Source organism: Sorex araneus, chromosome X (genome assembly GCF_027595985.1).
Source record: "Sorex araneus isolate mSorAra2 chromosome X, mSorAra2.pri, whole genome shotgun sequence".
Taxonomy (NCBI): Eukaryota; Metazoa; Chordata; class Mammalia; order Eulipotyphla; family Soricidae; genus Sorex; species Sorex araneus.
In genome coordinates this window covers 319,059,864-319,087,539 of record NC_073313.1, presented here as the reverse complement: position 1 = coordinate 319,087,539, position 27,676 = coordinate 319,059,864, and the positions used below count along the sequence as shown (strand labels likewise).

The 27,676-nt window shown below is 38.5% G+C and overlaps 1 protein-coding gene across 1 annotated transcript in view; it reads right to left on the bottom strand.

The window, feature by feature from the left end:
• The window catches only part of CFAP36 (cilia and flagella associated protein 36), a 28,206-nt gene extending 2,039 nt beyond the window's left edge, over window positions 1-26,167 (bottom strand). Inside the window, exons 1-7 of the mRNA XM_004609208.3 lie at window positions 25,830-26,167; window positions 21,366-21,430; window positions 20,120-20,221; window positions 15,563-15,677; window positions 8,760-8,847; window positions 6,739-6,790; window positions 4,894-4,996 (exon numbers count right to left, since the gene is read on the bottom strand). Coding sequence (XP_004609265.1) covers window positions 4,894-4,996; window positions 6,739-6,790; window positions 8,760-8,847; window positions 15,563-15,677; window positions 20,120-20,221; window positions 21,366-21,430; window positions 25,830-25,944 — 640 coding nt within the window. The 5' untranslated portion in view covers window positions 25,945-26,167. The remainder of the gene's footprint in view (window positions 1-4,893; window positions 4,997-6,738; window positions 6,791-8,759; window positions 8,848-15,562; window positions 15,678-20,119; window positions 20,222-21,365; window positions 21,431-25,829) is intronic.
• Window positions 26,168-27,676: the final 1,509 nt, after the last annotated feature.

Genomic DNA, 27,676 nt, shown 5'->3' with positions numbered 1-27,676 from the left:
AAACAGTACAATTATTGTTTATAAGCCAATATGATTTCTAAACTTTTATCTGCAGGTAAAAATAGGTGACTTTTCAGAACAATATAGCACTGTAGCACTGTCATCCCGTTGTTAATCGATTTGCTAGAGCAGGCACCAGTAATGTCCATTGTGAGACTTGTTACTGTTTTTGGCATATCGAATACACCACAGGAAGCTTGCCAGGTTCAGCCATGCAGGCAGGGATACTCTCGGTAGCTTGCCAGGCTCTCCAAGAGGGACGAAGGAATCAAACCCGGGTCAGCCCTTTGCAAGGCAAACACTCTACCCACTGTGCTACATTTGTGCTATAAATCTACATTTTTTACTATTGGAAAAGCAAGTGCCAATAATACCAGTAAACTATTCTTTTAACTAGTAAAGTATAGATATATAAAACCCTTAAGAAAATTAGTATTTCCAAGTATCAGGTTTGGAGGCAGATATAAGTACAAAGTGCTTACAATTATTTGTAAACTGTGCCAAGAGATAGGATCAACATGTACCTAAATGCTCATCTATATCATATTTTAATATAAGCACACCAGACTATTAAGCAGTCACAGAAAAAAATAACGAACTAAAAATATGAAAAGAATATGATATACATGCTTCCAAATTCTAAATTCTTGCATAATAAAACCCAAAATCAAACTTTTTAGCAAAAAAATCTAAAGAGTAATGCATTAGCACCTTGCTTAAAAATATATAGTAACAGGACTAGATAAGATAAGAGCAGTGATTAATAGTCTCTTGTCTTTCATGCAGCCAACTTGGGTTCCATCCTCGGCACCCCATAAGATCCCAAGAGCCCCTCCAGGAGTGATCCCTGAGTGCAGAACCAAGAGTATTGAGTATAGCTAGATGCAGCCCAACAACAATAAAAATGTGTGTGTGTGTGTGTGTGTGTGTATGTGTGTATGCGTAACAATGTGGGGATGGTAAAACCTCAATTTTTTTCATGATTATCAGTAAATACTCGGCTTATTTTATATACCTATAAACTCAAGCTCACAAAAATTTCACTGGCATTACTCTGGGAAACAAAAAGGGGACACAAATGGAAATGTTTTCTGCTTTAGCATAAGATAAGTGGACTAATCACAGTGCCAGGGAACTGGACACAGTTCTTAAGACCATGGGATGTCTCCATAGAAGAAATAAAGCTGCAGCTAACACTTCAATACACCTAAGATGCTGCAGAACAAACAGAAAATTGGACAAACATTAAAAGTTAAACATGAAGGACTGAGCTATATATAGCTCAAAGGGCTAAATGCATCCTTTGCATTCAGGAGATCCAAGTTTAGTACCCCAAATTGCACGGTCCTCTAAGTATGTCCAGGAGCAACCTCCATGCACAGAGCTGGGAATATTAAGTCCCACAGAGGGTGACTCTTCCTCCTCCCAAAAAAAGTTAAAACAGAAAACGTTACTGATGATAATTTTAAAGGAGGTAGGCTTGAGTGTCCAAATATGGGAGCACAAAGCTAAAGAAGTGATTTTTGAGAAAGCAGGAACCTTATCACATACAAATTTATATTTAATTCACAGACTTGCACTGGCCAGTTCATGTCTTGAGTTTATTATGAACATCTTGTATATTCATCAAACCTAGACAAGAAAATACTTGACAAAATACATAAGCTTCTCTGATTTCTAGGAAAGAATCATAAAATCAACAAATCTTAAAGAAAGATCATCTTATTTCTGGCAATTTTTTTCACCAAATGCTACCAAATGTTAAAAATGTTACCAAATGCGAGAAATGCTAAATCCATTTCTAACAGGAACCAGACAAAGACTTGAGCAAAGGGACAAACAGGAGGCCAAACACTTTTCTTTCTAAATGGTGTCTATCACTTTGTGTAAAATGATTTCCCAAGCTAGCATATACACAGTTTTTTAAATAGAAAAGTTTCTAAAAATTAGAATCATTAGTTTTTAAATTATCTACCATTTATTTTATGCCATAAAAGCCCATAACTGAGTTATTTATGCCTTGAGAAAATGTTTTCACTTGAGGGGCTTAAGTGATAGCACTACAGGTAGCATACGAAAGGTAAGATGCTTGCTTGCCTTGCATGCAGCTGACCTGGGTTAGATCTCTGGCACCCTACAAGGTCCGCTGAGCAATGCCAGGAGTAATTTTTCAGTGCAAAGCCAGCAGTAATTCCTGAGCATTGCTGGGTGTGGCCCAAAAACCAAAAATAGGTATATAAATTTTTCACTTAACAAGGAGCTAAAAAGGGCAAATTTATTCCAATTATACCAGACTCAGTATTTAAACTTTTTCCTTCTCTCCTGATAGGGAGCATAATACGACATACACCATAACCATGCCATCGAACCCTGCACCAGGCTGTTTCATTTGGGGTGCCAAGAATGGGGGCAGGTGAGACCCCTCCCCACCCCAAGAGACCCAGTCCTGGCAGCCCAAAACCTCCAAAACCCAATCGCTGTCATGCTCATGGCTGCTCTCCACATGCTCAGGCTAAGCCTCACCCAGAAGTGAATGTATTTCTGGATCTCGCAGCTGCGAATGCGACAACTCATGCCTCACACCACCCATACTCCAAGAGTACCACACCGAATTTGATGAGGCTTAAAGTAGGAGGCAACCATTCTTAGAGGGAAATATTTTTTTTACAGTACATAAGAGTATCTTGCTCACATGGAAGAGCTACCCATGGCGTATTTGATATGCCAAAAACAGTAACAAGTCTCACAATGGCGACATTACTGGTGCCTGCTCAAGCAAACTGATGAGCAACGGGATGACAGTGATACAGAGATACAGTGATACATATATATATGTGTGTGTGTATATATGTATGTATATATGTGTGTGTATGTATGTATGTATATATATATATATATATATATATATATATATATATACACTTATACAAGGGCTTAACGGCCCCTGGGTGAAATACAACAACTTTCACATTCTTTTCTCTAAGGAAACTTTTTTGGAGCATTTTCAGCAGTTTTTTATAACAATACAAAATACATTTTTTTTCGGTTTTGCTTTGGGGCAGGGGTTGGGGTTCAGGATGGAAACAACCAAAATATAGTGGTGGGAAGGTGTAAATGGTGGTGGGATTGGTGTTCAAATATTAAATGTAATCAAATGTTGTGAACTACTTTAAAATTTTTTTAAAAATTAAAAAAAAAGACAAACTTGTTTACTTGGTTATGCATAAAATCCAAAGCTACTTTTGGGCCAGAAAATTTTAAAAGAACTTTGAACAATCAACAGTAGTTGCTTTCATAAACACAATCCAAAACAGGCTACTCTACTCACAATCATCACAATCATGAAAAGAAAAAAATAATTAAACTTGCTAGCATAAACAAGATAATTTCATAAATTTGCTTTTGTTTTCTATGCCCCATTCTTTTATCAACTAAACATATGGTTTCCTTCAAAATCAAACCTGTCATATTTCAGTTTCAAAGTTCTTCTAAACCAAAGTGTAGATTATAAGACCAAGAGGCAGGAAGAGCAGGGAGCCAGCCCAGCTGGAACATTGCCTGGTTCCCCTGAGCACCAGGTATGGTATGGTTCAAAAACCAAAACCCAAACCCAAAACAAGGATTTAAGAGTTAGAAGACTCTAACAAGGTATGTGCCAGTTTCACCATTAAAGAGCTTAGTAATTAAAAAAAAAAATGACTCAATTTTCTTAAACTTATTACTTTAAAAAAAAATAGGAACTGGAGAAATACTACAGGGAGTAAGATGCTTGCCTTGTCTGTGGCAGATTCCAACCCAGTCCAACATGATCCCCCCAAGCATGCAGGAATGCAGCCCTGGAGGCTCCTGCTCACTACCACGAGTTTCCAGGGGATTCCAGAACTTCAGAGTCTTCACACCGAAACTGTTCTCAGGTTAGCCTCGAGGACTCCTGAGCACTACTCAGAAGACCCAGAGAAAATTAATAAAAAATATATATATATATTCAAGGTAAAATAAAAACCAGGGTCGTAATGCTACATCAGAGTTATGCTTCTTTTTTTAACTGACAAGGAGGAATTTTTTAATGATCATCATGAATTTATGATTATCATTCAATTTGTTTCAGAATTTCTTGTTTTCTTATAGAGGAAACTAGAGTGTAGAGTAAGTAAATTTATAACATATTGAATAATGTTATAAATTTCCCCATAAAGATTCTTGTGGATTTGGGTTTAAGAAGAGTTCTGCCTAAGAATCTGGTTGAGGGTGCTACATCTTATTTTCCAATCTGTTTTAATTCACTATCAAAGTAAACATGTTTTGAAGTTTAGTTTCTAACTCAGAGTCTTCACATAATTATGGTCAAGGATGAAAATATTAAATATGGTACTTTGTAGGCTGCAACCTTGCACACAGACTCACGGTGACTTCCTCAAGGAATCTAACACACTCTGGGTTCCAGTCTTTGCTTAGAAGTTTCAAGACTATACCTTGTCAGATTTCCTACCAGCAACCTCTTTTGTTTTGTTTTTTTTTTTTTGCTTTTTGGGTCACACCTGGCAATGCACAGGGGTTACTCCTGTCTCTACACTCACGAATTACCCCTGGCAGTGCTCAGGGGACCATTTAAGATCATGGGAATTGAACCCAAGTCGAGCCGCGTGCAAGGCAAACGCCCTACCCGCTAGGCTATCGCTCCAGCCCCCCCCCTACCAGCAACCTCTTTAGCTAAACTCACAAAGAACTTTAAATAACGGTGACTATTCAACAGTCTCTTCTTCATAACAAATTCTTCATAACAAATTATTTCAAAAACAGCTTGGTTTTTAACTGTACAGATATATGAGAAAGTATCCTTTCAATACAACATTCATATATGGTTAAAGAGAGTTCAGTACAAGACAACCTTACCTGAGGGTGGGTGTGCACAATGTTCACCATCTCTTTGAGAGCTATTCATTATTGTAGCTTCACTAGCATGCACTGGGGGCTCTTCGGTTGGAGCCTCTGACAACTTCAGAAATTCAGAACAAAATTTTTAAGAAATTTGTTAATTTTGAAAATTGACTACCGTAAAGAGGCCAAACACATTACTTTTTAAGAGTTATTGTCTACTTTTGAAAAGATAATGAAGAAGAGATTCTCTTTTAATGAAGTTCTTAAGATGTTTCACGCATATAAAATATGCATTTAAGATTCTCCCCATGTCTAAGCATGCAATGAATACTAACAATAACTAGTATGATTATGACTTTGACCTTATCATGATGTGGGTGATTGCCCTGTGACACTGCACAAAGTAATAAGAAACACTGTAATAGAAACACAGAATTATAAAGTGCCTTTCCTCTTGAAATAATCTATATACTATGATTAGGATATGCCTTAAGTAACCACAAATAGACTTATTTTCATTTCTTAAGAGGATTCATATATTTAAGCAAAAAAAATAAAAACACTTAAATTCTGAGTAAAAAAAATACCCCAGTAAGCATATTAATTTCTTAATTCCTAAAGAACAAAAATCCAATTGCCTGCCACTCTTAGGTAATTAGTGAATATCTGTATCCATACATTATTCCATATCACACTCTTCCATAAACTGGGTTACACATGAGAATGTTTGTATCAACTTGACTTTCATGTGTATAAAATTTCCATAATAGCTTTTAAAATGAAAAAAAAAATCCCCTAAATTATAACAGCATCATTATTTCAATAGCCTAACATAGTGACTTAAAAATCAGAGTTAATATCTTCTGGTAATAATTCTGAACTGGTTTCTTTTTTGTATACCTTACATTAATAATATTTATTAGTGTCTGTAAATTTTACTTCTTTACCAAAAGTTTTATACAAAGATGTACTCTTCATTAGTTACCCTCCAGTAAAAAGGGTTTTGTCAAAGACAGCTAATGACACAAGCATGTAACACAATGATTACAGGAGAAAAAGGGAAATTGTACAGTGACAGCTAATTTATAGCAGGTTTCCCTTTTCCTTTAGGAGATTTGAGGAAATATGGAAATAGGCAGCTAGGAAAGGGGAAAAATTAATATTGGTTTCTCTCAACTCAACAAGATACATGTTGAATTTGTCCTGAGGAAAGAATAGACACTATATGGAAATAATTCCTAAAGAAAGAACAACATGCCAGGAAATGTGATATGGAATATTTCTGCTCCAAACTAATAATGCCTGAAGGGGCCCTTTCCTAGTAATTGCAATTGGACTGTTTCAAAACAGTAAAGGAGTCATGAGACTGGGAAAGTAAAACTTTTTTTCGTTTAATTGTTTGGGGACCATATTTAGCAGTGCCCAAGGATTACTCCTGACTATGCAACTCAGGAATTACTCTGGTAAGTGCATGGGGGACCATAGAGGATGAGGATGCTCAAATCAAACCTGTGTAGCTATGTGCAAGGCAAATGCCCTACCAGCTATACAATCGTTCAGCCCCTGAAACTTTCTTTTATGTACAAAATTTCTCATTTTTATAAGGAATTCCCTATCATATGCATAGTGTCTTAATTTTTTAAAATTACCCTGTTTTTATCGAAAATTTAAAAGGTGGGTTGTAGGATGAATTATAAAATGCACAAAGTCAAGTATAAATGCTAGAACTGTCAGAAAAATATGAACACCCTAAAAGAACCATGTACTTACACATAAGCTTAAACTTTAATAGTAAAAACTAGGTGTAAACTTGAGATAATAACAATGCAATACTTCTATGTTACTATCCTGTACAGATACCTGCTGTTTTCTCTTCCTTTCTTCTTCCTGGTCATACTCCTCTTTTGATTTTCTGAAATATACAAAAATAAGATAGGAAGTAATCAGATTATTTTGTTTTGTTTTTTGTCGAAGAACTAATATTCTTGGGGGGAGAGAAGTAAACACTGGAGAAGTCATTGGTGGTGTAACACTGTGTGTCTGAAACTTTATGAAGACTTTGTGACTCTAGTTCATAGTGATTTGATTTTTTTTTTTTTTTTTTTTTGCTTTTTGGGTCACACCCGGCGATGCACAGGGGTCACTCCTCGCTCATGCACTCAGGAATCACCCCTGGCGGTGCTAAGGGGACCATATGGGATGCTGGGATTTGAACCTGGGTCAGCCACATGCAAGGCAAATGCCCTACCCGCTGTGCTATCATGTTTTTAAGAAAAAAAATAATATTCAAACAATTAACATGCTAATATAAGCTTAATATGTGCAAGGAAATTTTTAAACAAAGATGGAAAATAATAGGCTTTGCTGAGAAAGTTATAATCAACTGAAAATGACATGTATAGGCATACATATAATTAAGATATTAACATAAAATACGCTATTTTATGTTAAGACATTAACATAAAATACAGGCTTTCCCATTTCTCCTGAAATGAGACTGATACTTAACTAAACAAGGATCAAAATGTTTTAAATCGTAAACACAAATTTGAATGGCAAATCCATTAATATAGAATGAATTTCATTGAAAAGATCATTTACAATCCTACTGACAATACTGATCAAAAAAGGACAATACTGGTCAGATTTTACACCACTGACTAATCAATCAACAGATACAATGAATAGAAGTCATAACTGGGCCTGTCCTCTCAAGATGATATTACCAAATATCCTTATTACCAATATCCATACCTCTTCAACCCTTTAAACATAAGTTATTATTCTTTTTTTGTCTCAAGCACATTTTTCTCCTTTTCACAAACATTCAAATTCCCTGAAATTAGCATTAAGTCTAGGAGATCCTTCCCCAGTTATTTTCTTAACCATCTTGAGCAAGTTACATTCTGTCTCGCCTCTCTTTTGCTTTGGAGTTGGGACCAAAGTAGATCAATTAGAGCAGGGAGGTTCAGGGTGCTAGAAGACAGTCCTTTATGTGTACAGCTGGGAGTACGACCAAGGGCCAAGGTCCAATATGCAAGTGACACAGTGACTATAGGTCTTGTACCCTACTACCCTATTCTATTCTCACAGGAGAGCTAAAAAGTGGCTGTTTTAATTGCCCATCCTTTCTAAAACTCCCATAGGCATTCAGAGAGGAATAGGTTCAAGGTAAAAAAAGATATGCCCCAGGCCAATGTAATAACACAGGGGGTAAGGTGCTTGCCTTGTACATGGCGGACCCAAGTTCGATTCCCAGCACCCCATATGGTCCTCTGAATCCACAAGGAATGAATCCTAAGTGCAGAGCCAGGAGTAACTCCTAAGCACTTTAGGGCACACTTCAAGCCTAGCCTAGCAGCTGGCTGACACTCATGCAACTGGGGTAAGAAAAATACTGGCAAATCATCTCAAATCAAAGTTTTCAACTTGCCTCTTTCTCTTCCAGGCTACATGTCACTATTCAGCCATTTGATCTGCATGGTCTGCATGTATAGCCTCCTAAATCTTCAGTTTAGCTACCTCTAATACAAGGATCCAGAAGTCACAAAGTATCCTTCCTAGCTCAGGTAAAGCCAGTACATATCTTTCCTGGACCAGTGAGATCTACCGCAAATTATCGTTGGTGGCTAGTTTCCCATTCTCATCATGGTAGCGGTAAGACACTCCCATTTGGGCTGATTGTCTATATGTGACAGGAAGTAATTGTTTCTGCTCAATAAGAAACATACATAGTTACAAACAAAGATAAATCATTTTCATGACCTTCAGGAGAGAATTTACATTTACTAGTTCACAATACCTGGAGAAGTCTGAAAAACGTAGATACAGATCACATTAAAATATTATCATTTGTTAAAAATAAAATTAGAGAAGAATACCTAAGAACTTCCCTCAGGATTTTCATTTCTTCCTGTTCAAGGTCACTGACTACATCAGAACCATCTGTTAAGCAGTCAGGTAACACACCTGTTCAATGCCAAAGAGCACATGGAAGAATGTCAAGTCAACATTTCTTTCTTTCCATTACAATTCATCAAGAAGTACAGACATATTTATGAAGATCTATAACTTTACAGATATGCTCTAAGGACTGGAGAGAAAGTACAAGGGACAAGATGCCTGCCTTGCACATGGCCAATCTGGGTTCGATCCCAGGCACCACACACGGTCCATCTCTGTACATGCTGCCCCCAAAACTGCCAGGAGTAACCCTTGAGGACACAACCAGAGTAAGCCATAAGCATAACTGGGTGTGGTCCCAAAACATAAATATGTATGCATGTATCATATTTATGTATGTATGAATATATAGAGATATACATACGTTTCATTATCTTATGTATAGTATTTTGAACATTTTCTTATTTTAGGGAAACAGCCCACCAAAAAACACACACTTTTATGGAGTAATGTCTCTCGGTAAATACTTGTACTGCCCATTAAAATAATAATAAAATTGCAATAAAATATAGCTATTATCATCCATAATCATATGCTTTCTGAATGCAGACCACTGAAACCATTAAGTTCCTAATAATGAAATTATGCTCTCCTACAAATAAGACATAAAATTATTTCAATGAAACATCAGGTTAATAGCACCATTCAGACAATAACAAATACTGTATTTTTAAAAGGACTATGCTTACTACATGTGAAAAAGCAAAATTGCCAAGTATTTAATTTTAATTTTTTGGTTTTTGGTTTTGGTTTTTGGGTCACACCAGCTGTTGCTTGGGACTTACTCCCGACTCTGCACTCAGGAATCACTCTTGGTGGTGCTCAGGGACCGTATGGGATGCTGGGGATAGAACCCGAGCCAGCAGCATGCAAGGTAACCACCCTGCCCACCGTACTATCTCTCCAGTCCTAGCACCAAGAGAGATTTACATTTTAGATGAACGTAAAGATCAATAAATCAGTCTATGCAATCAGAGTTTCTATTTATATATAATTCTAATAAATATAAACCAACCAATACCGACTTCTGCTCAAAACAAATAACTTTATGTATTTAAAAACAGTATAGAAAACCATTTACTTTATTGCCTTGCTATCTCCTTGTTAAGAAGGCAGAGCAGTAATATGCTCTGTGTATCTATAACTACTATATACCTCAACATTAGGAGCATGTCTCTTAAATTTTATTTTCATTTTTTAATTTGCATTTGACAACAGGGTTTTGGATATGCTCTAACTTTGAAGTGGGCTTATTCTAATCATTGTAACATTTAAATTTATGTTTCACTCCGTCCTCTGAGGCTGAGGGCTGCTTGTGTCAGTGCTTGGAGAACTGAGGTGTTGAGAACTGAACCCAGGCCTCCTGGATGCAGAGTAATGAGCTCCAGCCCACTGAGCTTCTGTTCCAGCCCACTTTTCTAGTTCTAGTTCTTTTCCATTTGTTAGCATGTTGTGTACTTGAACTGCATGTGATACAGAACATCCAAGTTTCTAACCTCCTTGTTAACGTACTCTCACTTTTGGCAACCCCCTTTTTTTTTAATCTGTATTTCAGATGTCTAACTCTGAGAAAAGGACCACACAGGTGTAAAGTTATCAGAGCCAGACATCTCTCACTAGTAGAGATAGCACTACTCTATCCTTGAATGATTCATGACACTGTTCTGTTGCTTTGGTGTGAATAAATTCAAAAGAGAATCTCTTTAACTCTTTAGCCAGTAGGCTTTATAAAAATTCATGTCCTCTGAATTTTCCTGAAACTCTGCTTTCTTCTGGCTTATGGAATAGAGATTTTAAATACTTATTTAAAGTTAGTCAAAAAAATTTATAGGATCAATTTTGCTAAATAGGTACTTGATATTGGATCCCTGGGCAGAGAGGGTGAGAGGAGATGGAGAGGGATGAGATGCTAAGGGAGGAGAGGAGAGTGGAGGAAAAGAGACAGAATAGAGGAAGGAGTATCTAAGAAGTTTACCAAGGTTTTAAGTTTCTTTTGTCACCTAATGGTACTGCAATTATATCTGTCCGCTGTCTTAAAACAATTGTTCTCAGTATGGGGCCAGGACTAGCAATTCTTCACTTTAGAAGAACTTGTTAAAAAAATGCAAAGTAGTGGGGCCAGGGAGATATCTCTGAGGAATGAAATGCATGCAGAAGCCTTGAGGTCAAACATCAGTACCAGTAGATGTAGCCTGATAGGTCAAGAGTATCAAGCACCATTGGATCCAAATGGCATACATCCCTGGATCTGGGAACTGAAACCTCACAGCTGGGTCAAGTATTACTGGGAATGGCCTCCAGAACCTTAGAGTAACAGTTGGGAGGTCCACAAAAACATTTCAAACTATCAGGTCCCACACTACAAATCTACTGAGTCAATTACAGGTGTTTCAGCAAGTCTGTACCTACTTTTGATGCTAGATAAAGTTTAAGAACTGCTGTCTCCTAGAAAGAACCTAACAATTATAAAGAAGAACAGTTAACTTTTCCCAACATTAACTCCAACTATGATCTTTCAAAGATACTCAGGGAATAAGGAGCCAAGACAGTTGACTATTTTCAAGGCACTCTCCTGGCACCATGAAAAAATTGCACCAAAAAAACTGAATTAAATACAGAATCCCTTAAGGGCCCTATTGAAGTTTACTGGAAAATCCAGCCACCACCTCTAGGGACAGAAGCCCACTGTGGAACAAGGAGGACAAGGAAGGAAAAGCCACAGGGTGGGGCCCCAATACAAGATGGGGTAGAGTGAAGGAGAGACTGCTCAGAAAACTATTTGGGGGGCTGGAGCGATTGCACAGCAGGTAGGGCATTTGCCTTGCACACTGCCGACCCGGGTTCTATTCTCAGCATCCCATGTGGTCCCCTAAGCACTGCCAGGAGTAATTCCTGAGTGTAGAGCCAGAAGTAACCCCTTTGCATCACCAGGTGTGACCGAAAAAGCAAAAAGAAAAAAAACAGGGACCTGGAAAATTCCACCATTCCTAGGGATGGGGCTTAGTAGCACTGGTGTATGGGGTGAGAACTGCTTACCCTAGGCTAAACAAAACCAGCTTCTCAAAATCCGCATCTAAGAGCAGTCAACCTAAATAAATGTCTATAGAGTCAAAAGGCTTCCAGAGACAAACAAAAAACAAAACCACTGAAACAAAGCAGACCTCCAACTGCGGGCTGTAACTGTGTTCAAAACTGTTTTGAATAGTGCATCCGATTGGAGCCCAGGCTGGGTCAAAGTTGGGACACCAGACCTCAGGAACACCTTGCTGTTGGACCACAGGGTGCTTCTGAGGGCTGCCTGAACTGGACAATACAGCTGCTGCCAGACACTCACAAACAAAATATCATGTTTACTATACATATCTGTTGGCCTGTGGGACATAACACTAAAGCCAGTGCCAGGCAGAAGCAACTGCAAACCAGAGATGCCATATTTAGGGATACAGCTGCTGTAGTAAGCTTGTGATCATAAATTCCTACTCCCAGTTTCAAAGCCACATAAAATCATAGCCACAGTATCTGGCTGGAATTAACAAGCATCAACCCCAGAAGAAAAGTTGTAACAGATACCACATATACCAAAAAAAGAACATAAGGGATTACTGTGAATAAATGTATGGCACGAAATTGGAGAACTTATCAGAAATGAATGTTTTCAGAATGCTACAACCTCCAAACACTAAATCCAGAGGGAGCAGAAAACCTAAACTCACTAATTATTTGTACAGAAATTGAAATAACAAACAAAAACCTCCACTAAAAACAAAAGTCCAAGTTCATATAGGTTCACAAATGAGTTCTTCCAAACCTTCAAAGAGGATCTATTATTTCTCTTAAGATCTTCCTGAGAATTGATGAAACAGGAATTCTTAAGTTTCTATGAGATCAACATCAGGGTAATTTCAAAAACAAAGACATAACTAAAAAGAAAGTTACAGATGTGAAGATCTTAACAAAATTTTAGCAAGCTGAATTAAAAAATACATTAAAAGGATCATATATCATGATCAAGTAGGATTTTTTCAAGCATAAGAATGATACAATGTAACAAATTGGTATCAAATTGATTAATGTGATATACCACATTAACAAATGGAAAAGATAAAAATCACATGATCACATCAAAGATACGGAAAAGGTTTCTGACTAGCGTCAATACCCACCCATTCTACTTATAGCATTACATAGATATAGTGAAATTCCTATCAAAATTCCAATGCTATTCTTCAAGGACACAAAACAGTTAAAATTCATATGTAACCACAAAACTCCCCCAATAATCAGAGCAGTTCTATGAAAAAACAATAAGGTGGAAGGAAATGCATTCACTAACTAAACTATATAATAATGCAACAGATTCCACAGTAATAAAATTATATGGTATTAAAATAAAAGCAGAGTCTCTGACAAATAAAATAGAACTGAAAGCATAAAATGTTGGAAGGAAAGCCTCTTTATTGTGAAAACAGGTTAGTTATGAAAAAAATGAAATTGAACCAATACATCACAGCAAAAGTTCATTCAAAATGAATTAAAGATTTTGATGTTAGGCTTGATTCATAAAATAAATCTAAGAAAACACATGCAAGACTATTGAGGCCTCCATGAGTGAATGGAGAAGAAAAACTGCAGGACTTGTAACTGAAAACTCCAGGCTCAAGGGAACTGGGAATGGTTGACCTCCCCCCACCTCCCCCTAATTCTGGTAGCTTGGCAGTCACATTCACAAGCAGCCGCTGGCACCATATAATCGCATTAATGGCCATGATCCTCTAGAGACTCAATATAAATCTCTCACAGAATGGTACATCTAGCCAGGCCGCCAGAACCCACACTGGGCTGTTTTATTCAGGACAACCCGAAGGGGGGAAGGGAATATTCCAAGAGTAGCACACCACATTTGATTAGGAAGACAACCAATCTTAGGGGGAAATATATCTATATAGACATATAAATATAAGCACACAAGGCTCAACCTTTAACAATTTGTTACTAATATCTTATAGAAGGGCTTAATGGCTCCTGGGTGAAATACAACAATCTTCACAAACTTTCCTATAAGAAACCTTTTTTGGTCTCATTTTTAGCAGATTATTTGTAACAAGCAATACAAAATTATTTTAGTTCTGCTTAGGGGTAGGGTTTGGGGTTCAGGATGGAAATACGGTGGTAGGAAGATGTAATGGTAGTGGGATTGATGTTCGAGTATTAAATGTAATCAAATATTGTGAACAATTTTGTAAAGAAAAAATACTATCAAGGTCACCTCAATAATTCAACTCCGTTGTCCAAGACAATAAAAGCAATAAATAGGATACACTAAATTAAAAAAAAAAAAGAAACAAAACACAGTACCTTGAAATAAACTATTTAAAATAAAAAGACATCTTATTAAATGGTAGAAAACATTAAAACACCATAGAGCTGACACTTTTTCAAAGAAGACATACAGATGACAACAGGCAGGAGGAAAAGTATTCATCATCACCGATTATCAGGGAAATACAAATAAAAATGACAACAAGGTATTTCTATCTCACTAGTGAGAATGGTCTACTTCCAAAAATTCCAGAAACAATCAGTGTTGGCTGAGATGCTGTGCAAAAGAAAACCATATTCATTGTTGGTAGGAAGGCAAACTAGTTTGGCCTCTATGGAAATCTGCATGAAAACTTCTGGAGAAAACTGAAAATAGAACTAACAAATGCTGCAGAAATGTTACTTCTAGGTATTTAACCCCCAAATACAAAAAGGTTTTTTTTTTCAAATGATTTTTTTCTACTAAATCAAAAAGGCTTATGTACATCTATATTCATTACAGTATTAATTACAATAGCCAAGAGCAGAAACAACCCAAGTCCCCAACAATAGATGAGTGAAAGAAGAAATTGTAGTATTAAGACTGGAACAATAACTCCAATGGTCAAAGCACAAGCTTTGCACTGTGGGAGAGCCAGATTAATTCCCAGAACCACATGGTCCCCTGAGCACTGCATGGTGTGGCCCTTAAGGACCAAACCATACCAAATCAGGAGAATCTCCTAAAGGCCACAGGTGGTCCTCCCACAAAAGGAAACAAAGGAAAATTGTAGGATATATACACAATACAACAGGACTCAGCTTGAGAAAAAATAAAATCTCACATTGTGCTGCAATTTAGATGAAACAAGAGGGCAGCATGCTAAACAAAATAGATCAGAGAAAGGGAGGTGGGAGGGAGTAAAGGAGGGAGCAAGGGAAGGAGAGAGAAAGGAAGGGAAGGAGAGAAGGAAGAAAGGAAGGACTGAGTCTACGTAAGTAGGGGTGTGGAGAGATGGCACATGAGAAGGGACCTAAGAACTGTAGTGGAGGGATACTGAAGGTATGGTAGAGTAAAGTAAGGTTGTATACCCAAAGCATAAATATGCATATTACTGTAAGCCATGTTACCTCAATTTTTAAAAAATATTGAGTTTCATAAACAATGGCTAGGCAGAAAATTAAACTCTCTGAAACTTAACACATCGTTTAAATTAAATTTGTTCAGTTCCCTCTGAGATGGCAAGCACACACTACTTAGGTTTACCCTACTCCTATCTGCCACAAACTTTCACATTTCTAATAAAAGTATACAATGTAAAAAAGGTTTACAATGTAGCTACATTTAAGACAATTTTAAAATCAGAATCAGCAAAATTGAAAAAAATATTTAGCACTTAGATTTCTAAACTGAACATTTCACCGTTTCTCTCTTGAATTATTCGAATGGCTTGCAACTGCATTTCAATGTTTTTTTGAACCATCATTGCCTTAAAGATGGTAAAATCTTCAGCAGCCAAAACAGGTTGTAAAATTGCCTATGGAAAGAAATACAAAGGTTAATTATAGGTTCAAGTTTAACAGCTATATTCAACATATTCAAATCATTTCCATTGTAAAAGAAATATTGATTAAAGAATGCTACATTATTATTTAGGATTAAATAACTCAAAAAAGACAATTCTTAGGTTTTATTGTTAAAGTATTTAAAAATGTGTCCTCAAGAGGCTGAATTTCCCAAGCCCTATCACTCCTGAAGGCTAAGGCTGACAAATGAGAAGTGCTAAGCACCACAGAAAACTTTTTTAAAGCTATCACACTTCAATATTTGAATTTGTCTTTCAGGAAAAAAATTCTATTTGATAGTTTGTCCTTTGAAATGCACTATTTAATGGTGATTTAGGAACTATAAAATTATTTCTTGACTATAAGAACCATATTAAATAAAGGTAACTGCCAAAAAGGCAAACTCTGGAAAACAAGTCTAATAAGGTGTTAGTAATATGCGAGTACAACTCTAGTTGTCCTATATAATGTTTTATGGAAGAAGATACAGAGTTAGAAATTTTTTAAAAATTTTTTCTGGATGATAAGTTAAGAAGCAAAACAAACAAACAAACAAACAAAAACAACCCACCACAGGTGTTGGGGTTGGGGAGCTAGCTGGTATGTTCAAGGTCCCGAGTTCAATCTCCAGCAGTGGTGGGCTTATCCCTGGTGACCTACCGGGTGTGGCTTGAGCAGACACCAGCACTATTAGGCCCTAGCAGCACCACATTCGTCGGTCCTAGCACTGAACCTTCAAGCCCACATTGCCAAAAGCTAATCACACAAAATGAAACCAAAGGTGTGCGACCATCACCAGATAGGCAGCAGCAGCAATGTCAACAAAAGCTCCATCACAAATTTCTAAGCAAGAGGAAAGAGTGCTTTCCAAGGCAACCAGCTCACATTTTAAGACAAACACGGTATAGTCAACCATAGGTAAAGTACAAAAGCATCTCACTGTAACACATATAAGGACAGGGTGAGTTTTTTCCTTTAAATTCACACATACAGTTCAAAAGACTCCATGTTAAAGAAAGCAAATAGGCCACATCTATGTTCAACTGAAAGTTGCAACAATACTAACAAATTTGCACAGTATCAATGATAAATTAGTGATATTAGTGATTATCTGCAGGGGTTTCTTTATAGGATTATGCTACCACATAACTTTGTTCTAAGGCTTCCAGTATAACTTAGTTAGATCTAGTAATTTAGTCTCTCAACACTAAAAAACACCCACTGAAGGAAATGTGTCAAGGACAAGAAGCTGCCAGGAATTTAGGTCAAAGAGAAGAAGGATAAACATATGGAGCAAAGGATTTTAAGGTAGTAAAACTATTTTAGATGATACTATAATAATAGATCACTGTCACTGTCACTGTCATCCCATTGCTCATCGATTTGCTCGAGTGGGCACCAGTAACATTTCCATTTTGAGACTTGTTACTGTTTTTGGCATATTGAATATACCACAGGTAGCTTGCCAGGCTCTGCCGTGCGGACAAGATACTCTCGGTAGCTTGCCGGGCTCTCCGAGAGGGGCAGAGGATTCGAACTCGGTCGGCCACGTGCAAGGCAAACGCCCTACCGCTGTGCTATCGCTCCAGCCCAAATAATAGATATACTGGTTTTTAGTTTATTTTTAAACATTTCATATTTACACATACTACTAGAACAGCATTCTGATTTTTATACAAAGAGATCATATTTGCCACAAAGCAGTAAATAATGTTCTCTGAACTCTTTATTCCAGTAATGCTGACAGTCTATACTAATTCAATAGTATTCCTATTCAGTATTTGGTGCTAAGAATTTGCTCCCAAAGAGAATAAAGCTACCTAACTAGATGACTGAATCCATGGCCCTGGCATAATTTGTACATTACTAATTGACCACCAAGAAAATTAAGAGCTGCTTCTATCTATTACTTCTTATGTTTCAGATAGTGTATTCTGAACATTATCTTCACATTTTACAAAAACCTTTCAAAGTGTATTCCAATTTTCACAGATGTGGAAGTTGAGAAACAGACGGGATAATAAAGTAAAACTCTAAACAATCATTTTCAATTTTTACTTTTTTTTTTTTTGGGCCACACCAAAATTTCCCTTTTTATTTTAATAGAAAGAGTTGGCTGAAAATTATTGACAGTATTTATACTTCTCTTAAGACATTGGTATTTGTATTTTCCTTCTTTGGTTAACATTTGGTAACCTTTTGAATACTTGGTGAATAAATGTTTCACAGTAGTAGACACACACATCTTTCTTCATTGTTAGGATAACCTTAACTTGTGAATAAAAATGTTAAGAAATTTTAAGGGGCCAGAAAGATAGTAAAGCAGCTAAGGTCTTGCATGTAGCCTATCTGGGTTTGATCTCTGGAACCACATATGGTTCCCTGAGCACTGTTAGGAGTGATTCCTGAGCATAAAGTCAGGAGTAAATCCTGAGCACCAATAGGTATGGCCCCCAAGCTGGAAAACTATAAATATCAAGTTTTTGAAAGATAATTTATCTCAACCTGGGGCAATATGATTCTTCTATAGACTCCCAGGATATTCCAAGGGAGCCACAAAGACAATCACATTAATAAAAATGGGCTACACCACAGATGGCAATTACAAAAATAGGGATCTGGTAGGGCTAGGATTTAGCATAAGACCAACGGTCATATTGGTAGGATGGAAAGAGCAGAGGAGACACATGAAGGAAACAAGGTTAGAAGGGGCCTCAATCAGAAAAAGGCTAAGAAACAGTGTTAGACCACTGACCAAAAATTAAAGGGGGAAAAAACGTGGTTTGGAGCTGCAAAGAGAGTACAGTGGGTAGGGTGCTTGCCTTGCACACAACTGACCTGAGTTCAATCCCTGACACCACATACAGTCTCCTCCCAAGCACCACCAGGAATGACCCCTAAGCACAGAGTCAGGAGCAAGCCCTGAGCACAGCTGGATGTGGCCCAAAAACCCACCCTCCCACCAAAAATATTTTTTTAAAAAAGAAGGGGCTGGAGGGATAACACAGTGGGTAAGGCGTTTGCCTTACATCCGGCCGATCCGGGTTGATTCCCAGCATCCCATATGGTCCCCCGAGCACTGCCAGGAGTAATTCCTGAGTGCATGACCCAGGAGTAAATCCTGCGCATCGCCAGGTATGACCCAAAAAGCAAAAAAAAAAAAAAGAAGTAACATTTCAGAGCCAGAGAAATACTAATACTACAAAGATTTAAGGTGATTGCCTAACATGGGACTACCTACTGTACTGCAAACTATACCAGATGTAAACCAAATACAAAAAAGAGAAAGAAGTAACATTTCAGCCATGCCCTGATGAATAATGAAGTGTTAGTTGGATAAAAGTGCAGGCCAAACATTTCAGATTGAAGAGTAGGATGAGCAAAATCAAGAGCATGGATACTTACAAGATCAAGTGACCCAGAATAACAGTAGTACATAATGTTTTAGAGAACTATATCAAGATAAGTAAATGATCTGGAGTCATATTAAGATAATTCCAATGGGGCCGGAGTGAGAGTACAATGGGAAGGGTGTTTGCCTTGCATGTGGCTGACCCGGGTTCGATCCCCAGCATCCCATATAGTCCCTGAGCACCACCAGGAGTGATTCCTGAATGTAGAGCCAGGAGGAAGCCCTCAGCATTGCCGGGTGCGGCCCAAAAACTAAAACTAAAAAAAAAAAAAAGAGAGAGAGAGAGAGAGAGAGAGAAAAGTCTATAATTTTTGCTAAGAAATGATAACTTATTGGGCAGAAAATGGAAAGCTAAAGAAGTTTTTGTAAAGGTTTTTTGGTAGCAGTAATATATCCTGAATCACAACCTCTGGGCAAGGACACAGTGGGGTGCCAAGACTGATAAGCTGGCTCGAATACTTACTTAGCTGGGCACTAGTACTTAATGTATAAGGGTTTTAGTTTCCTCATATCTAAGTAAAAGTCATAACCTTTTCTTAAAAGTCAGATTAAATGAGTTAAGACACGTGAACTGCTAAAATAACAACCAGAAGAGCCCTTAGACAATATTAGTTATGAATTCTCAGAACACCTACTTCAATTCAACACTAACACAATAAAAGCAGTTTCCAGAGAAGAATGCACCAGAAGCTTTGGACTATAGATCTCCTAAGACTTAAAAAGGGACATCAGCTTAACTGTCAGGGATCTATAAAATAAATCAGTTGCTTTGATTAAACCCTGTAATCTATTACAGTTCTGAGCTCAGAAAATTCCTAACTGATGCCTCAAATTACCATCATTTCTTATGGTAATTCTAAAAGAATCTAATACATGGTTATCTTTTAACTCTCTCAATGTATACAATATTACACACTAATAATCAAACACAGCAAGTTTAGGTGAAACCCTGGACATTTTTGTTATAACCTTATATCAGCACAATAACACAAAAATAAAAACCTGTGATGTGCGTGTCTTAGCAAGAGGAGAAGTGCATGCTTCTTGAAATTGATCTTCATTAATTCCAATTTCTTTGAGGTAACCTTCTAATAGCTTTTCAACCTAAAAAAGAGAAAGTCAAATTCTTATAATTTATATGAAAAAGTCTAAATTACAGTTTCCATGCTAAGTAATGAGTTTTTAAAAGTATAACTAAAGGCTTATGCATTTATTAATCTATATAGAATTATATTAGAGGCCAGATGGATGGTTTAAAGGACCGAGCACAATGTTTTGCATGTCGGAGGCCTAGGTATGGATCCCTGCACCTACTACCAGCAACTCCTGCCAAGCCTGTGCTCTGTAGCCAGAAATAGCAACCAAGAGTTACAGGGTATGGCCCCCAAACAAACAAAAATTGTATTAAAGTTAAAAGGCATTATTTCACTAAATATTTTAGAATCAAATAAAACCTATTTTCTCTACTAGATAAAATTAGAGTGAGATTTATAGTTTAATCTGTTAGAATCTTTCTAACATATTAAGGTAGTAGATTGTTTCTACTATCTTGAGGTACCTTTAAAATTATATAACTGGAGAGATAGTACAGCAGTACAAATTGCCTTGCATGAGGCCAATCCAGATTTGATCCCCAATACCTGATAAGGTCCCCTGAGCAGGCTCCTCCCCCCGAAAAAAAATCATAAAATAACCATGGCAAAATTAATAATTAATATGACTCCAGATGCATCAGTAAAACAAGAGTTAAATTTTAAAAGTAGATGTAATATCCTTTAAAATAGGTGTTACAAAGCCATTTCTTAGATTCTACAGTAGAAGAGAAGAAGTCCTAAGAATGAGATGCTCAGAGACTCCTTGGAGACTGATACAATCGGTATTATTATTAGAGAAAATGGAATATTTAGTAAAATTAAAATAATTTTAAATTCAAAAGTTAGTTTTAGAAAACCCAGAGCACTGTAGCACTGTCATCCCTTTGTTCATCAATTTGCTCGAGTGGGCACCAGTAACGTCTCCATCGTGAGATTTCTTACTGTTTTTGGCATATGGGATACACTACAGTAGCTTGCCAGCTCTGCCATGAGGGCGGGATACTCTCGGTAGCTTGCTGAGCTCTCCAAGAGGGACGGAGGAATCGAACCTGGGTCAGTCACGTGCAAGTCAAATGCCCTACCCCCTGTGCTATCACTCCAGTCCCAAAATAAATATTTTCACTATCTTTAAGAATTAGTGAATAAATACTCACTAGTTCTTTGTATTCCTGATGAATCTCTGTATAGGTCAATTTGCTTTCTTCTTCATCATCAAAAACTAAATTCATAAGAAAAAATAAAAAACATTTTATTAATACAATATAAAAGTCTACTTCTTAAAAACAGAACTCATTACTATAATTTAGCTCTTCAACTTTTAATTCTTGTATTTTTCATTCTTTAAGAAAACAGATAAAGTGTTCATTGCAAACAAATTTTTCTATTTAAAATCTACCTTCTACTTAAGACAAGTATTAATGTATAATTTTCAATAAATAACAAGGTAATAATTTCTTTATACAATATTATTAATAGCTTTTAATAGTAATTGCTTTATAACAGGTACCAGATTAGTTTATTGTAGTGAAACTTTCTGATGCAAATTTTACTCAAAGTGACCATTTCAATATAATTTCATTTTTTCTTACATATAATTAGGTTAAAATATATAAAATGAAAATAATATTTAAGGATTACATGTGTGACAAATATATAGGTTTGAAACATACAGACTGCCTTAAGGAATTAAATATCAAGGGGCTTAAAAGAAAGTACAGCACGTAGGGTACTGGCCCTGCACTCAGCAGACTGGGGTTCAATCCCTGGTATCCTGTAGAGTCCCACGAGCACTGCTAGGAGTAATTCCTGAGTCAGAAGTAAACCCTGAGTATTGTTGGGTGTGGTCCATAATAGTCCCACACTATAGCACTGTACTGTCCTCCTGCTGTTCACTGATTTGCTCAAGCGGGCACCAGTAACATCTCCCTTGTGAGACTCATTGTTACTGTTTTTGGCATATCAAATATGCCATGGGTGGCTTGCCAGGCTCAGCCATGCAGACAGGATACTCTCAGAAGCTTGACAGGCTCTCTGAGAGGGATGGAGGAATCGAACCCGAGTCGGCCCTGTGCAAGGCAGACACCCTACCGCTGTGCTATTGCTCCAGCCCAATGGTCCCACAAAAGAAAAAAATTAAATATCAACAAAACAAGACCAATTAGTGAATTAGAATTTTAATATTCCTAAAAAAATGTTTGCTCTAAAATATAAAACAAGGGGCACAGGTCATAAAGAGCTTGCCTTGCATGCTGTCAACCCGGGTTCCACTCCCCTATACTGCATATGGTCCCCTGAGCATAGTCAGGAGTGCCTGAGCAAAGAGTGAGGAGAATGCCCTGATTACTGTGAGTATGGGTCTTAAATCCCAAAAATAAATTAATAGGAAAACAAATATATGTGGTTTTCTATTTGTAACACTTCATGACTCCTCAATGCTATAGAATGAGTACAAAATCCTATACTCCAGACAGAACTCTCCAAGACTGGGTTCCAAGTCTCATCTCTCACCATGCTAAACTTTGTGTTGTTTATACACAATTATTTGGAATACCAAGAAACAACACACAGTAATTTAAACCATCCCCCCACTACACACACACACACACACACACACACACACACACACACACACAGAGCCTGCTTAAGCCACCCCTCCACCTTGTTGCCTATAACCAAATGCCTCTTCTCCCAACCATTTCTCAAGATACTGAGATAGGCACATTCTCCATGACCTTCTATGCACTCCCAATTCCTGCCTGTGAACTCATAATCAACAGCATTATGTGCCTATCATTATTACAGAATCTTCTGCTTTACACTTAAATTCTATTTACCAGCTTGTTTATAATCACTAAATTATAAACCTCAAGCACACAAATTTTATTTTATTCAAGCTTTCTATCCCCAACTTCTGACCTAAGAATATTTCATGTTTATTGAAATAATTACAAGTATCACAAAGTTGTACAAAACTAAACTTTAAATCATCTGAGGTAAAGAATAGCAGAATCCTGGCAACCAGAGTCAGTGAAATATGAACAGATATGACAAATGTTACTGGCATGCTACTTTATTTTCCCTGGCATCTGCTCTGATATCTTCTTAGCACTGTCTCCCCCACAAACACACACAATAAAACAGCAGCCCTCTCACCTTTTTTCAGCTAATTCTAAAGCCAAATTAATATATTACACTTATAAAGCTGAGGGTTGATGCGACCCTATAAAATTATAAATCAAAATCAGGTCTATTATTAATGAGATAGTCACTTTTGATGTTTTACTTGGGGATGGGAGGGAGGAAGCAGTTTCATGTTTTCCTTTTCCATTCAGTATTTTAGTCTCAGCAGGGTATATGAAATCAGAAGGTAACGTAATTTATTTTTTTTCTTTTTTCTTTTTTTTTTGCTTTTTGGGTCACACCTGGCGATGCACAGGGGTTACTCCAGGCTCGTGCACTCAGGAATTACTCCCAGCAGTGCTCGGGGGACCATATGGAATGCTGGGAATCGAATCCGGGTTGGCCATGTGCAAGGCAAACGCCCTACCGGCTGTGCTATCTCTCCAGCCCCTAATTTCTTCTTTTATTCTAAAGAAAGGCAAAGATTCCATAAGCCTTTTCAATCTCATCATGGCACTAATGTTTCTTTTTTAAAAAGCCTAAAGGGGCTGGAGCAATAGCACAGCGGGTAGGGCATTTGCCCAGCATCCCATACGGTCCTCTGAGCACCGCCAGGAGTAATTCCTGAGTGCATGAGCCAGGAGTGACCCCTGTGCATCGCCAGGTGTGACCCAAAAAGCAAAAAAAAAAAAAAAAAAAAAAAGCTTGAAGATAGTACAGCAGGTAAAAAGAGGATACCTTGCATGCTACTGAGGTGGGTCTGATCCCTAATGCCTGAGCACATGGGAAGGCCAAAACAAATACAAAAAGGCTAAATAAAAGATATTGGAGGCACAGGAGAGGGAGTCAGAAAGACAGCTAAATGAGCTGAGGGCCCATTCTTTCAAGTAAGAGGCCTAGGTTGATTTCCTGCACAATCCGAAAAACCTCCAGATGGGAGTAGCCCCTGAATAAGGCAGGGTGTGGCCCAAATATCAAAAGGAAAGTTTACTGGGGGCTCAAGGTATGTGGCTTAGTGGCAGAGTGCCTGTCCTGCACACATGAGGTTGCAAATTCTATCTCCAGCAAGTGTAGAGCTGCCCCAGAGGCACTGACACTGGGATGCCCAAGGCCACATCCAAATATGCAACCACAACAAGCACTGCAGCTAAATCTTGTGACCACCACACGCAAATCTGCAAGCCTCCAGCATCACAGCAATAGCAGCAACAACCAAGAAAGGGGAAGTTGTTGATTTATTTTTAATTGAAAAATAGCTTTTCAAAACCCTTTAAAAGCTTTAAAACGGTATGTAATACAGCTTGAATTTTTATTCTGCCAATGAGAATATAATGAAAAGATTTCCTACTCAGATTAAATCACGTTCTTACCAGATTCATGGAATCTCTTTTTGGGGGGAACGGGGTAGTTTGAGGGGACATACCCAATGGTGTTCAGGGCTTACTCTTGCCTCTTTGCCCAGGATACTCTCCTGGTGAGGTTTGGAGGACCATATGGGATGCCAGGGATTGAACCCAGATTGGCAAGCGCCTTACTTGTCATACTCTCTCTCTCCTGTCCAGATTCGTGAAATCTTAAGAGTTTAAATCAATTTATAATTAAATTTTCCTTCATAACATCGCCACCAAATTGCTGTCAAGTTCATTCAAACACAGCTGCAAGGGAAACTCATCTTGGATAAAAAGCACTTCTGCTGTGGAAATGTGTTTCCCTGGGGTTTGTATTCACTGACCTTTTAGCTCTACGGCCCAGTCTTAAAAAGCAATTTCTAATGCCTCCAGCATAAAAGATTGTTCAAATGATTGACAGATATTACCACCCTCAAAATCTTGCCAAATTAAACAAGCACAATGACAGCTAGTCACTCGTTCACATGCAATTTACTTATAATTTTTATAGCTCCTGGTTCCTTTTCCATAAATGGGCTCCAATGTGTCTTCAAAAATTAAAGACAGAATCCCAGCCATGAACTGATCAGAAGTTGGAATACTGTATCATGTTTATGTAACTTTCATCTATGAAAAGCAACTCTCCCTTTGTTCATACAGCCGAGAGTTAAACAGCTGAACAAAGGGCTCTGGGTCTACTGGAGACATCATACAACACCCTTAGCAGTAACTGTCGGTATCAGAAGGCAAATTGATGCATCTCATCCCAAATAACTGGGGAAGCTGCCTGGTTAAGTCAAACACTGCACCAGCCCAGAACAAAAGCCCGCTTGGAATAGGCTGAGAAACTCAACAGAGGTTTAAGCTTGAAGGTTCTTTGGGCATGTGCTTGGATCCAAGGGCTTGGGGAGCGGGGAGTCTTGGCTCCCATTTTATGTAGCGTGAGGAAAAACAGCAATTCCTCCCACAAACCCACTTCAATCCAGGCCCACGGGGGTGAAAATCGGAGAAAAGAGACCTGGTCTGCGGTGCCCACCTCCCTGCCAACAGCTGGAGAGAAGCGAAAGGGGGACGTTGTTTGGGGGAGAGGGGAGGGTCTCGGTCTTTTACCTTCACATTTCTGTTCCACAAAGTCCAAGATGGGAATGGACCAGTCCGGGCCCCGCAGGAACCCCGCGATGCTCTCCACCACCCATTCCACCTCATCCTCTTCTTCCGCAGCCATCCTGCCCACGCGGGGCGCGGCGGAGCCCTAGGCCAGAATCCGGGGGCCTGCTAAGGCCTTGGGGCCTCACTGAGCCGACGGGGAATGGCGGGAGACTGGCCCCCCGCAGTTGCCAGGCCACCTGGTGGAAAGTACAAACCAGTTAATGTAAAACGGTCGCTATGACAACAGGGCCAGCCGCCCCGGCTGCGGTCCGGAAGTGAAGCCTCCCCGGAGCTTGCGCATCTCTGAGAAGGGCTTTTGTAAAACGTTTCTGATTGGCTAGAGCAGAACAGGAGCAAGACCAAAGATAGCCTTCCTCCCATTGGCCCGGAGTTGCCATGGCTGTGCACGGGCGTGTAGGAATTGGGTGGAGGTGCTGGAAGGGCTCTCCACGGTCCCTGTTCGGAGAAGTTAACGTGGAAAACAAGAAATGACGCGGTGAGACCACCTATGGACCTGGCTCCGGCTCAAAAGACGTCACAAAAAAAAAAAAATCCAAGGCAAGGGCCCTACCTGCTATACTGTGTTCCCTGATTCCCCTTACATGAACTTTTAAAATACCCCTTTAGTGTGCCAGTCTCTTTGGCTTCTATGACAAAATAACGTTGCCTAGGTTATAAACAACAGAAAATTAGTTTTCATAGTAATGTGACTGGGAAAACCAAGATCAAGCTGTCAGCAAATGGGTGTCTCCCTGAGGCCCACTTCCTAGATCATGCTCCCTTAGTGCTTGTTTGTTTGGCTACACTCAGCTGCACTCAAGTTTACTCCTGATTCTGTGCTCCGGGTTCACTCCTGGGACTCAGGAGGACCATATGTGCTGCCAGAGGTATTGAAAAAAACAGAGGTATTGAACCACGGTTAGCCAGTTGCTAGAAAAGGTCCTTCATCCTTGTGCTACCTTCTCAGCAATATTATTAGACTGTTACCTTTTCACTTCAAATCTGCGGGGGTTGGGGCTGGAGTGATAGTACAGCGGGTAGGGCGTTTGTCTTGCACGCGGTTGACCCGGGTTCGATTCCCAGCATCCCATATGGTCTCCCGAGCACCGCCAGGAATGATTCCTGAGTGCAAAACAAGGAGTAACCCCTGAGCATCGCCAGGTGTGACCCAAAAAGCAAAAAACAAACAAACAGACAAAAAATCTGCAAAGGATAAGAGAGGTCTCCAGGGACTCTTCCCATCTACCAGGACTCCATCTTCATGACCTAATCACCTACAGATACCCCCACTTTCTAATACCTTCATAATAAGGTTTCAGTATATGAATGTTAAGGGCACATAAACATTTAATCTTGAGCACCTACTTTTTTTTTTACTATGTGAACCGAACATGATTTATTTACAAGTTATTAATCATCTAGGCTGATTTTTAATATGATTTGGTTTTGGCCACACTGGCCACATTCTGCGGTGCTCAGGCTTACTCCTGGCTCTCTGCACTCAGGAATCACTCCTGGAGGAGCTCAGGAGACCATGTGGTATCCTGAGGCGATCAAAACCCAATTTACCCAGTGCAAGACAAGTACCCTACCTATTGTACTGTCTCTCCAGCCAGCTTTATAAAATACAACCTAAAAGATAATTCTACAATGAAGTTTCTTGTAACTGCCTTATTACCATTTGGGAAGGGGGAGCGGAGTTAGAGACATAGTATTGGAAGTAAGGGATTTGTCTGCCTGTGGCCACCACACTTCAACTCTGGCCCTACAACTCTGATTCAAGTACCAGTCTCTACATTTGGTACCTG